The sequence below is a fragment of the Atta colombica genome, unplaced genomic scaffold (genome assembly GCF_001594045.1).
Source record: "Atta colombica isolate Treedump-2 unplaced genomic scaffold, Acol1.0 scaffold63, whole genome shotgun sequence".
In the NCBI taxonomy this organism is placed as follows: Eukaryota; Metazoa; Arthropoda; class Insecta; order Hymenoptera; family Formicidae; genus Atta; species Atta colombica.
Genome location: NW_017259554.1, coordinates 201908 through 215104, shown reverse-complemented (window position 1 = coordinate 215104; position 13197 = coordinate 201908). Strand labels below are relative to the sequence as shown.

General features: G+C 32.3%; 1 protein-coding gene across 1 annotated transcript in view; it reads left to right on the top strand.

Moving 5' to 3' along the window:
- The window catches only part of LOC108692163 (thioredoxin domain-containing protein 11), a 24367-nt gene extending 22095 nt beyond the window's left edge, over positions 1 to 2272 (top strand). Inside the window, exons 9-11 of the mRNA XM_018200320.1 lie at positions 737 to 973; positions 1209 to 1402; positions 1639 to 2272. Coding sequence (XP_018055809.1) covers positions 737 to 973; positions 1209 to 1402; positions 1639 to 2140 — 933 coding nt within the window. The 3' untranslated portion in view covers positions 2141 to 2272. The remainder of the gene's footprint in view (positions 1 to 736; positions 974 to 1208; positions 1403 to 1638) is intronic.
- Positions 2273 to 13197: the final 10925 nt, after the last annotated feature.

Below are 13197 nucleotides of genomic sequence, written 5' to 3'. Positions count from 1 at the left end.
CCGGGGAAGGGGGGGGGGGGGTGGTCGTACCCTCCTATATCCGTCATAAAATTTATTAATTTTACGTATGTACCAAGAATGTATTACTACAAAGAACAGATTTTACAGTAAAATTTTTTTAAAGTCATCATACATTTGCTATTTTGACTTTTTTACTTCAGATTGTAATTAACGATTCCAAAAATTTTCATGTATTAATATTTAGCAAAAAATATTAAAACAATTTGTGCAACAAAGACTGCGTTTGGGGAGCGCGCTATCAGCACTATTCCAGCAAACATCAAATTGTAAATACATATAACGTACATGTTAATTGTAATTTCTCATTCAACAATATAACTGTAATATGACACGTGTTATATTACAGTTATATTGTTAAGTGGAAAATTACAATTAACATGTATATTACATGTAACTTGCTGGGATTATTCTTTATTTTATCTCTTTTATTTTATTTTATTTCTTTATTTCTTGGAGCTTGTACTCGATTTGCGATTAATTTATTTTACTTTTATTGATATAAAATTCATTAGATATAAAATATCAATTCATTAGATATAAAATATCGACAGAATGACGCAATAATACTGATATCACCCTTCCCGAATGCAGCCAGTGATTTTACTGATGTTTGTTTCTAAAATATCAATTTAGTTTTTGTTTCTTTTTACTTTTTTTACAAATTGTATGCGTATGTTGTCTCTTTCTGTTTTATGATTATTTCTTTATGTTACAGTTGGAGAGTCAATACATCATGCATCATGAGTTTAGTGAGTACGCTCTCGTCGATTTTATAAACAATTATACACAAGGTTTGTTACAACGAACATTGCGTTCGGATAATTCAAAGCGTTATAGAACACAGAAATTGCTTGATGAAATCAATAGTAATAATGCAGATTTGCGTTCAAAGATTTGTGTACCAGAATTGACAACAAAAACATTTTTGGATGCTATATTGGATCCATCTAAGGTCAGTTATATGCAATAATTATGAGAAATGTATATAGAACAATATATAATACAATCTAATATTGATGGATATTTTAATTTTGAAACGAAATGATTGATGGATATGTAAAATATTTTGCAAACTTTTGAAATAAAAATGTATTAAAATTATATATTTAAGAGATTGAATTGCTATTACGTTTTTTATTGCTTATAAATGATAATATAAATCAAAATATAATTAAACTTTTTTTTAGGATGTCGTTATAATGTATCATTCTCCTTACTGTGGATTTTGTAGTGCTATATCATATGTATATTTAACAGTGGCATATTACTTATCCAACATGAATCATCTAACTTTTGTAAGAGTTGATGGAGACAACAATGATTTACCTTGGGAATATAGTATGAATCGTTTTCCATCCATTTTATTCTTTCCTGCAAAAAGGTGCGTAAATTGTCAAAAATTTCATTATTGAACACGATGTGATTAGTTTAAATGTTATTTTCCTCATTGTGCTTTAAAATTTGTATAAAAATATATTCTTCATCTATTTTTTTTTGCTTTCTATTACTCTCTTGCTTTATTCATTGATAAATGACTTATTCACATATGGAACATTTTTTATTTAAAACATATCATTTTTCTTCTAATAATATTTCTTTTTGCTGACTTTTTTTTAGGAAGGACGATAGTACTGTATTTCCATTTTCTATTCCTATTACCATTCCAAACTTGTTGAACTTTGTGCTGGCAAACTTGGACGATGATTCCCACGTCGAAGCTCTGATTAATATCTGTCAGATGGGAACTGGCGAAGCGCCGAATAAGTGTATTGCTAGAACTCGAAGATTGTGCTTAGATATTATCGAGCAACTTCTACAGAATTACAGAAAGTTAAGAAGACATCTAAGCTTCTTAGATAAGAAAATCGCTCGTAATAAATGTAAAATCATTTTATTTAAATTAGAACATATCAAAGATATTCATCTTATTTTGGGCTCTACTGTAGATCTTAGTAAAGATCAAAAGAAGGCGCAATTGATTAAGAGAAAGTTTTTTAAATACTACAGCACTATTAGGTCGTTAAAAATAGACGAGAAAATAGAAAAACAAAGTTATAAATCTCAGAATGTTGTACATGCACCAACTGTTAAACGAGAGAGAATAAGAAGCGAATTGTGATATAAATTCCGCCTTGATGCAAGATATATCTATGTAAAAGTAGATATTGATATCTTCAGGTTTCAGTTAATAGATTTACGTCAATAAAAAATATAATTTTTGATATTAGGTGTACAACTTTGCTTCCGCCGTTTTCCTATAGATGGCTTTAGCGGTAAATGGTGGTCGAAATAAATAGATCATAGATGTCATACAATAAACTTGGGCATCTGTCAACATAACCCCATAGAAACATTAGTCGATTTGTGTCTGCATCATAAAATTATTCTCGATTGAAAAATGTCAGTTTACGAGCCAAATTCTCGTCATTTACGGGAGGTTTTAATTTTTTGCTCCAATATGAAGAAATCTGCGGCTGAGGCTCATCGAATGCTCTCAAATACTTATGGTGAGGCCGCTATTAGTGAAAGAACGTGTCGTGAGTGGTTTCAACGCTTCAAGAACAGTGATTTTGACGTCCAAGGTCTGTATTTGGAGGGACCAGCTCGGCGTAGTGTATTATGAACTGTTAAAACCGACTGAAACAATCACAGGCGATCGGTATCGAACGCAATTGATGCATTTGAGCCGAGCATTGAAAGACAAACGGCCGCAATACAACGAGAGACACGATAAAGTGATTTTGCAGCATGACAATGCTCGACCCCACGTTGCGAAAGTGGTCAAGACATACTTGGAAACGTTGAAATGGGAAGTCCTACCCCACCCGCCGTATTCTCCAGACGTTGCTCCCTCTGACTATCACTTGTTTCGATCAATGGCACACGGCCTGGCTGACTAGCACTTCCGGTCTTATGAAGAAGTAAAAAATTGGATCGATTCGTGGATAGCCTCAAAAGATGATCAGTTTTTTCGACGCGGGATTCGTACACTACTCGAAAGATGGGAGAAAGTCGTGGCCAGTGATGGACAATACTTTGAATCATAAATGTATAACCAGTTTTTTACGATAAAGCCTCGAATTTCGGAAAAAAAACGGCGGAAGCAAAGTTGTACACCTAATACTAATAACGCTCGTTATCGAATAGGTTATTATTACAAAGCTTAATTATTTAATTATTTAATTTTTCTTAATACATTTTGGAATAGACAGCTTGTTATATAAATTCGATGGTTTATTGGTTTATAGTGTTTTCCAAATTCATATTCTCTGGTTACAATATTTTGCTACATACAAGAATATATTCTAAAAATTCTAAAATGTTTTTTATGTAATTTAGATATTATATTTATCTATTCTGATGAATTTGCTCGTTATATTTGGTTAAGAAATACAAACAATACATTTAAAATACTCGGATAACTATTCTTATAATTCTACACTATATTCTTAACTAACTATGTGTGTTCATATGTTAAGAGTGGAAGAGAGAAATGCAGGAAGAATTTATTTATCTATTCTTACGAGGTCTTATTTTTGTTATTATGGCAGTATAGAAGGAAGATAGAAATTAAAGAAAAATTTAGCTCGGATTTCATAATATTTAGGTGAATCGGGAAGAAGGACATACAGAAAATCAACCTTAGAAATTATGAATCGGATTTCATCCAGATCATAGTCTGGATCAATCATATAGGCGTTATCAGGAAAGACAGAAGTCTGAGGAAACTGGGAGAATAGGGCATGCAAAGAATTAGGATTGCCCCAATGATAATAATATTTAGGAACTAGGAATAATATTTAGGATTATAGAGAGGAGGAACTTCATCGAGAAATTCGATTGAAGAGGAAGAAGTGGGGAGAAGAAGAAGGGGGACAAGGTTTTGATGTGAAGAGCTGAGCTATAGAGAGAAATGAATCTAGGGATGTTTCTTTGATTAGGATCATCGATACATAGTATGCTGTTCTAGCATTAATATATAGATTAGGTCATTGACATATAGATCTAGCATTGACATATAGATTAGGTCATATGTCATCAAAGTATGGATTCAGCAGTATCTACCAACCCCAGTCAGGCTTTAGTAAAATAGAGAAAGAAGTTCATCCATTTATCTGCCTCTCACTCTACTCGTCTTTCTACCCATCACTACTATCGGTTATCCATATGTATGTCGATGATTAGGACCGATGAGTTAGATGATTCTGAAAAGGTGTGTTCTCAGATATTTCTATCTAGGTGCTCCGCAGATATCATGTCATTCTTGTCTAATGTACGATACAACAAGAATGGAGTAACACTTGGGTAACATTCGAATGGGAATCTGAACTCAACAAAGGAAAGGGATGTAGATGAGGAGATAGAGAAGGAACTTATTCAAGTTCGGAGAAAAGAGAGACAGATGATAAAGGAGGACTAATGGAATCACAAAGAGGAGAAGAAGGAGAATTTGAAAAATGATCATTTAATTCTAATCTAATTCTAATTAATATAATCGGTTAGCATTAGATTCGATCTGAGCTCTTTCTCTTTGTTTCCGTTTTCATCGGTTGTGGCGGTTCCGGCGGTGTTTCGCGAAAGCTTTTGCCTTTCTTTTATGCTGGGAGCGAAAAGCCATTAAAATTTACCATCGCGAAGTAATGATTTAAAAAAAAAAAGGAGGAGAGAAGTAATAACGCGGTATTAATGATTCGTGCGGGTCATAAATGCCATGGATCATTTCGTCGATGTCGAGCAGAAAATCGGGAGTAGCAAGAATGCTACGAGTCAAACCAATCTCGATCGGCGGGTAATCCAAGATGGCTAATTATATCGAAGAAACTCTTAACCCATGGTGCAAATAATTCGGGGATTATTGTTCGTAAAAGGAAAAAAAGAAAAGATAAAAACAGATGAACAAGGAGCTTAGACTTACTACTTGTTGAGAGCTGTGAGGGTGAGCCTATTATCTCCTTAAACCTTACTAGATTGATTCTCGATGATTGAAAGTGGGCTAGCTATCCCGTGAATGTTCGAACCAGGACTTAAGCGATTTGGAGAGATGTAAGAACACCGCACTAAATTTCTATCGAGTGATTTGACTGCACCAAGTCAGCAAATATTGACTAAAAATCGCGGATCGGTAACATTTAGGTAGCTAAATTTTGACTACCTGCGCGCGTTCGCGAAGGACCTCTTTTTATATTCGTGAGGGAGTTGGTTGTATTGGATGGAAATCCCGCGTATGTTAATGGTCTAATTTATTAATGATCTAATTTAGGATTAGTAATATCGATTACGAATTGGATACTGGGATAAGTGTCATCAAAGAAAAAGAATGGACTGCTCGATCGTATCTAAGTAATATGGTCGACAACATTACAAACATTGACGACCAATCTCTCTCTCATTCTCTCTCTTGTTATATCGTTGAGTGGAAAAAGATAAAAATTGAGATCTTCCACGGTATCTCTCTCATTTTTGATATCTCTCTCATTTCAACCATACTTAGATACAACGAATAGTTCATTCTCTATGTCTTTGGGTGTCACTTCTGGCTTAAATTTCAATCCCGTATCCAATGACGTTAGTTATTTCCGTCATCGATCATTTGCTGGATGTTCAATAGATTAAAGCCACATATGTCTATTACAAATAACCGCTATTTCAGTTTATAAATCCTTAATCTATTTACTTCTTTTGTTCCTCGGAAGAGAGTTTCTCTTTTATTCGAATATCTAATTTAACAATTTTCTCCCGAGCTAATTATTACTCTGTAAAGCAAATTGTTATTCGTCTCGTCACTATTGCAACTGTGGCAGAAACAGATGATCCACAGATAATATTAAAAATTTTATGGCGATAACAAAAATTTTCATCGAAAAAAAGAACTGTGAAGTTTGGATGTAACAAAATAATTTGACAATATAAAGATTTATTTAATTAGATTATCATGTTTTGTATGGAAAGTTAGAAATCCTCGCTTCAATTTTCCAAATGTTTAACCCAAATCTATGTCTATTTTTTAGTAGCGTAACCCTCCATAGGAAGAGGAGGAAGAAGAGGAAGAATCCACTGCATTCAGGCGTAAATTTTCCACTTTGCAAATGATTTTGACTTTCTTATAGGTCTCTTTACCTATATTATACTTATTATCATATTTTTAAGTTTGAAAAGTAGAAAACTTTAAAGTGTTCATATCTTAAAAAATAGAATTCGTTATGTGAAAGTATGTATTATTCACTTTAATTATCGACTTTAATTATATACAGAAATTAAAATGATTAATGAGATTTAATCTTTTCGCAATAATTACACTGTTTCTTTTTGCGTGATTACCACTTTTTATAAATATAAAAGAAGCAAAAATTGATTTGATGTAAAAAGTCCAAAACAAATGTTCTATCCTAACTTTGCGTAGTAGTTGTAAGTGCGAGTATGTATAAAATCAATAAATATATGATTAAAGTGAGCGTGCAGATTGTCAATAGAATATAAAAGCAGAATATTTAACTTCTTAAAACAGGCCTGTCCAACAGAGCGGGATTTCCACAATTTGATGTGATCAGTAATAACCAATGAATCGAATTAAATAAATATGGAATCGTAAGTATATATAAAAGTATATACTATATAATCAGAATTTAAGTTAAACTTTCAAAAATTTTTAGTCGACATTTGACAGTTTTTTTGATGCAAATATTGTCTCATTAAGTGAAACAAAAAGTAAACATGAAAACCAATTATGAGCAGAGCTCTAATATCTATTTTGTTTTCTCTCTCCCATTCAACAAGCTAATGGGGAGAAGTATTTAGCTCACGAGTAAAGCATTGGATAAAACCTATCTTATACTCAAATCAGACTGAAGATTGATTAAGATTCAAATCGAAATTGGCCAACAAAAAGAAAGAAAATTGACATCGAGTTTAAACTTTGATTTGATTGTCAAATTTTAACTCAATCTCAATGAGAGCTTTCCAATAAACGATACTGTAACACAGTGATCATTTCATCTTTATTTAACATTGACGAACAACAAGGATGTAATGATTCACTATGTTACTCTTATTGAAAAACTCCCAATGTCTAGTCTGAGCATTAGAATATATATCCCTCTTCTAGTATATTCCATCTATTGTAAATGCTTAAGGATCTTGAATGTAAAATTTTTTAGCACGCGGTATTCTCAAATGTATGAAATTCCTATTGTGCGCGAAGCTGTAAATATACGTCAAATTTATTTCTCATCTTTAATTGCATTAATTTTAAGAATTAATTAATATAGACTATTATCTATATTTAAATTATGCTACACTAGTTTGATTGATTAGTCATGATAAAAAAGAAATACATTTCTAAAAAAAATATTTCAAACTGACAAAATATGAAAATTTATGCAATTCCTATCTCAAATTTAGATTTTTGGGAATTACACATTATCCGTGATTCATATCAATTGCAATCCCAAATTCAATATGTGCGTAAAGTTGGCTCTGCACTTTTCGAATTTTATATTTGTCTTAATTGTGCTATATTTGTGTCAATTTGTATCGCAAACCGCAGCTTAATAACATGAAATGTTTTTAAAAAGATTTTTTAAATTAAATTGTTGTTAGCTCTACTTTTTGAATTTTGTAATTTTCAAAACTGTATTGTACTACATTTATATCATTATGCTGGAAAAATTCCAATATCTCATTCCGTTTTCATTTTAAAAAATTAATAAAGTTAGATAAGAAAAACAATTCAAACTCATGTGTGTCGCGAACGCCGATAGATATTCGAATTCTGTATGTGTATTGTGCTAACCTAGCACAACTTAAATATATATATATATATATATTATTCACATCGAAATACTGCAAATACCCTTTTCTGTCATTAACTGAGTTTATAGTGCTTTTATGTAAATAATTCTGTTGTAATACGCACAGTAGGATAATCAAATAATATGTCGCCTTTATTATACAAAACTACAAAATTACAAAAGTTTTTCTTATACAACGTGTCTATAATCTTATACAACAAAGAAGTGTGGGGAAGTAGGTTGGGAGGCTCAAAATAATCGTTTTAATTTTTCAAAAGAATGCAGAATGATAACTCCTTTTCGATCAAGTTATCGATATTTATAATATTCCGCCTCCCCTTAATTGAGTTTCGGGAAAAATTCAACTCAAAAATCAAAATATAAAAAGAAAGAAGTTCAAAAGTTTTGATATCAAAAATAATGAATAAATTAAAGAAAGAAAAAAAATGTTTTCTTTTTTTAAAATCAGAATCTATCCGGAATTTTTACACATTTACCATTCCTGACTTTACACTTCCTGATTTTATACATTGATTACTTCGAACTTCTATCTAGCGTGGCAGGTTCCTGCTCTCTTGGGTCGGCTGTATTCGTATTTTGTTCTCTTGCCTTTGTTGTGTTCAGAATATAATCGTTGAATGGATCGTATCAGTTTTCCAATTGCAGTCTTTATTTTGACTACTCATACAATACCATTTCTGCCTGAGAATACCTTATTACAGGGATTGGCAAAATGCTGAAATTGAAAATCCGCGGACACCCGCGAATGTCCAGCCATTGTGCATGTCTACAGTCAATTTCATTCATAACTCATTATTTCGCAAATAATATCAAATTGTAATCGTCAATCAAATACTTACGAATTAAATATTATCATTATTATAAATAAGAAACGTTTAATCGAAACATACATCGTTATTATTTTATATTAATTCTGATTTAAATTTGTATAAAGAATATTTTTTAATACTTCTCCTGAACGGTATCTGAAATTTTTTTTCTTTGTATTATATAAAATGTCTATATATATATACGTTTTCTTTCTTTTTTACAATCGCTGTTCGACATAAAAAAATATTAAGCATTGAAAAATAATTAGAACAATTTTTGCTTTATTTTTAAATAAAAACAGGTTAAAGAAATGAAAAAAAATGTATAACTATATTTAATAATATATAAAAAATATATATAATTATATATAGAATATTATTGGGAGTACAAATTAGTTCGATCCTAATTTCTCTAAAGATAGCTGTTGTGATTAGTTCATAGTGACAGCTGATTTTGACAGTTTCAGAGAGGTTAAACATCTGCTAATAATATACAGTTTATATCGCTTTGAGTTTCATACAAAAACCTTGATTTTTACTGTGTTTGAAATGTTGAATTTTGTGTTAATTAAACAGCATTTGCGGGAGGTTTTGATTTTCTGCTTTAATTGGAAAAAAAGTGCGGCTGAAGCCCATCGAATGCTTGTCGAAGTTTATGTGACACTGCTCCAACTGATAAATCATGTAGGGAATGGTCTCGACGTTTCAAGGATGGAGATTTCAGCATTGAAGACAAGCCTCGCTCTGGACAGTCAAAAAAATTCGAAAACAAAGAATTAGAGGCATTACTCGAAGAAAATCAGAGTCAAACGCAAGAGGAGCTTGCAGAATCATTGGGGATAACTGTACAATTGAGAGCCATGGGAATAATTCAAAAACAAGGAAATTGGATGCCTTATGAATTGAAATCGAGAGACGTTGAAAGGCGATTTTTCACTTGCGAACAGCTGATTCAAAGACAACAGAGAAAAGGTTTTTTGCATCGGATTATGACTGGAGATGAGAAGTGAATATTCTACGACAACTCCAAGAAGAAAAAATACTAAGCCAGTCAATCGTTGCCATCGATCTCAACATCAACACGGCCGAACATTCATGGTTCGAAGATCATGCTCTGTATCTGATGGGACCAAAAGGGTCTTGTTTACTATGAGCTGCTGAAACCTGGCGATTCCATTACAGGTGATCGGTATCGGCTACAATTGATTCGTTTGAGCCGTGCATTGCGAGAAAAACGGCTGGAATGATACGAGCAAAGACATGATAAAGTTATTCTTCTTCATGACGCTCGGCCTCATGTCACTAAAAAAATATTTGGAAACGCTCAAATGGGATGTTTTACCGCATTCGCCGTATTCTCCGGACATTGCTCCTTCTGATTACTGGTTATTCCGAAGGATGCAGCAAGTCATCGGTTCACTTCTTTCGCAGAAATCAAAAATTGGATCGGCTCCAAAGACGAGTCATTTTTTTCGAGATGGAATTCGAAAATTGCCTGAGAGATGGGAAAAAGTAGTAGGCAGCGATGGACAATACTAATTGATCTGTTCATTCATTTTGTTTTGAAATAAATGCATTTTTGAACGGACCGAACTAATTTGTACTCCCAATATATAATTCTTCTAATTATTTTTCAATTCTTAATATTTTTCTAATATATCGAACAGCGACTGTAAAAAGAAAAAAAACATATATAGACATTTTATATTTATATAATGCAAAAAATTTCAAACTATGTAAAAATTATTTTTCTAATTATTTTTTTAATTAACTTATTTTTTTCTATTACATATTTACATATGAACCGAAATTATACAAGAGAAAGAAAATGCGTCTTCCGTGATACCTCTTATTTTTCTTCATATCATTTATTGCCCAAAGATATTCAACTATTGCCCGCGAGCAACTGAGCCCGCGAGCAGTGCCCATCTGCCGATCCCTGCCTTACTACTAGCTAGTGACCAATCTAGTAGTTTTAAATTGTTGTATCCTAATCACGGACTACTACATTAGACTGCTAACTCTCCACTTTTCTTTATGTAAAAGTGTTCTATGCATTGGACAAAATAAGCTTGAGAGGGGCAGCAGAACTAAAACCACGTTGAAACTCTTCAGTAGAACTAAAGCAACATTGAAATCTATGAATTCTCCTCCACCAAGATTGTAATAACAGACAATCTGTAATTCATGAGATGGTAAACCAGATGAAAGACTATTTAAAATGACCAAGTTAATTCATGTTTGCATTTTGTTTGGAGAATCAAATTCTGTCAGAATAGCCGAGTGTAGTATGCTTTAATCACTATTCGATATGATACAGCTGAGTGAGCAATAGAAGAGCATTTTGAAAAAAAAGTGTAAACGTATGTGACATACAAATTGTAATCGTTGTAATTGTGATAAGTAAATAAACTCAATTGCAAATTGAAATTTATAGGCGATTTACAAATTCAATTTGCAATCGAATTACAGTTCGTATGTCATACGTTCACGCAGCCGCACACAGGGCTCTGACTTTGTATGCATAATGATTAAAACGTATTATACACTCGGCCATTCAAACAGGATTTGGTCCTCCAAACAAAATACAACATAAATTAACTTGGTCATTAAACAAAACAAACTTCAAGAGCACGATTCGGCCAACACTGCTCTGCAGGTAAACACTGTGTTATGTTAAGTTTTGTACCGCGTGATTTTCCTGTGTCTTCATTCAACAGACCTAAGAATGACTATCTAGAATAAACAGAATAAGAACAAAATTACTTACCTATGAAATCAGTAAGGAAATCAGTCCACAAAATAATCAAACATTCATCAATGAAATCAAGAAGTCATCTGAAAGTAAAACATCATCATACACTCGGTCACGCGTTTCGAATTTCTTCCGGAAAACAAATGAATTTAAAATCATGTTGAAATAGCATGAATACAAGAAATTCGTCAATGAGTAATCCTTCGGAATAAGAGAGAAAATATATTGTAAAAAAGAGTCATAATAATGTAATAACAAAATTCAGAAGAGAATAAATTTAAAGAAAACTACAATAAAATCCAATTCTTTTACTTTACCGATTTCAAAATCGTTATCCGTTAAAACGTAAATGATTTTCTCATTTTGAGTGTATAATCTCGATGGAAAAACTTTTACGAAAATCTGTATAGATTTTGAGACAAAATCTTAGAAATTATTATTTTTTCATAGATATTCATATTGGGACGTAGAATGACGTAGTTTGGAAAACCTAGAAATCCTCCGCCTTCAAATAACGTCACTCTACATCCCATCTACGAAAAACTAAAATTTTTTAAGACAGACAAACCTTACTTTATGTCCCATTATAAACATCTACGAAAAATTAAGAATTTCTAAGATCTTGTCTCAATGTAGCTTTTCGTAAAAAATTTTTTTTTCATCAAGGAAGCACAGGAAAAACAAACATAATTATATCTCAAAATAAATGAACAATACGGAGGCTAATGTGGAAGATCCGCGATTAATACAAAAGCCAATTGAAAATAGCAATAATTGAAAATAAATAAATATTGTTTTGTTAACGCATTTTTTTATTCAAGTTTCAATGAAGCTGCATCTGTGGTATCACAACAATGCCCTTGCAAGTACAAGATGCCTCGAGAGTCATTCTATCCGAGTTATGGACGAAGGAGACTCTTTGATGCTTATTAATGCGTCGCGTATAAAAAATGGATGTGAATACGCCAATCGTAAGAGTTTTTAGATCGACAAATGCGAATTATACATTTTGGTCCTTTACTCATCGCTCTCGCCTGTTGCTACACACTGTTGCTAATCTCACAAAATAGTCATATTAAACATGTGTGCATAACAAACATCGCATTAGATCATACTATCATGTCACATCATATCGCATCGCATCGCATTGTATCGCATCGCATTGTATCGCATCGCATTATTACTAAGGCCACCGGCGTTACAGCTGCATCTCCGGGCACTTCCGCTCTCCGAATTAAAAAAGATCTTTCAAAATAATTTCCAACAAATCACATAGCAGCCCAATAAATATACCTTAAAACGTCTAACAGCGTTATCGCCTACCGTTATGTTATATAAAAACTTGGGAAGGAAGAAAAGAGATAAAAGAAGGAAGGCAAAACAAAAAGAAAAAGAAAATAGAGAAATATTTATTATGCGCCCTAGACTTTAGCTAGCTTAAAAAATTAGCTAGGAAATAAGGGAGAAAAAAGAAAGAAAAAGAAAGAGCCAAGAAGAAAGAAAATAATGTGATTAAGACTGGATTGTTCCATCTTTCGATAAACTTTAGCTCACTCTTTTACTCTCTTATTCTCTTTACTTTTATTCTTTTGTTTATCTATTAGATAAGTTATCATATAGTTTATCTAATATGGAACAACCGGCTTTTAATTCGTTAAACCCGTAAGTAAATAATTAATTAGGTATACTTGTCATGGAAGAGAAATTGCGTGAAATGCGCTGTTAATATTCATAAATTACACAAGTGTCTGTGTGTGTGTGTGTATGTGTGTGTGTGTGTGTGTGTGTGTGTGTGTGTGTGTGT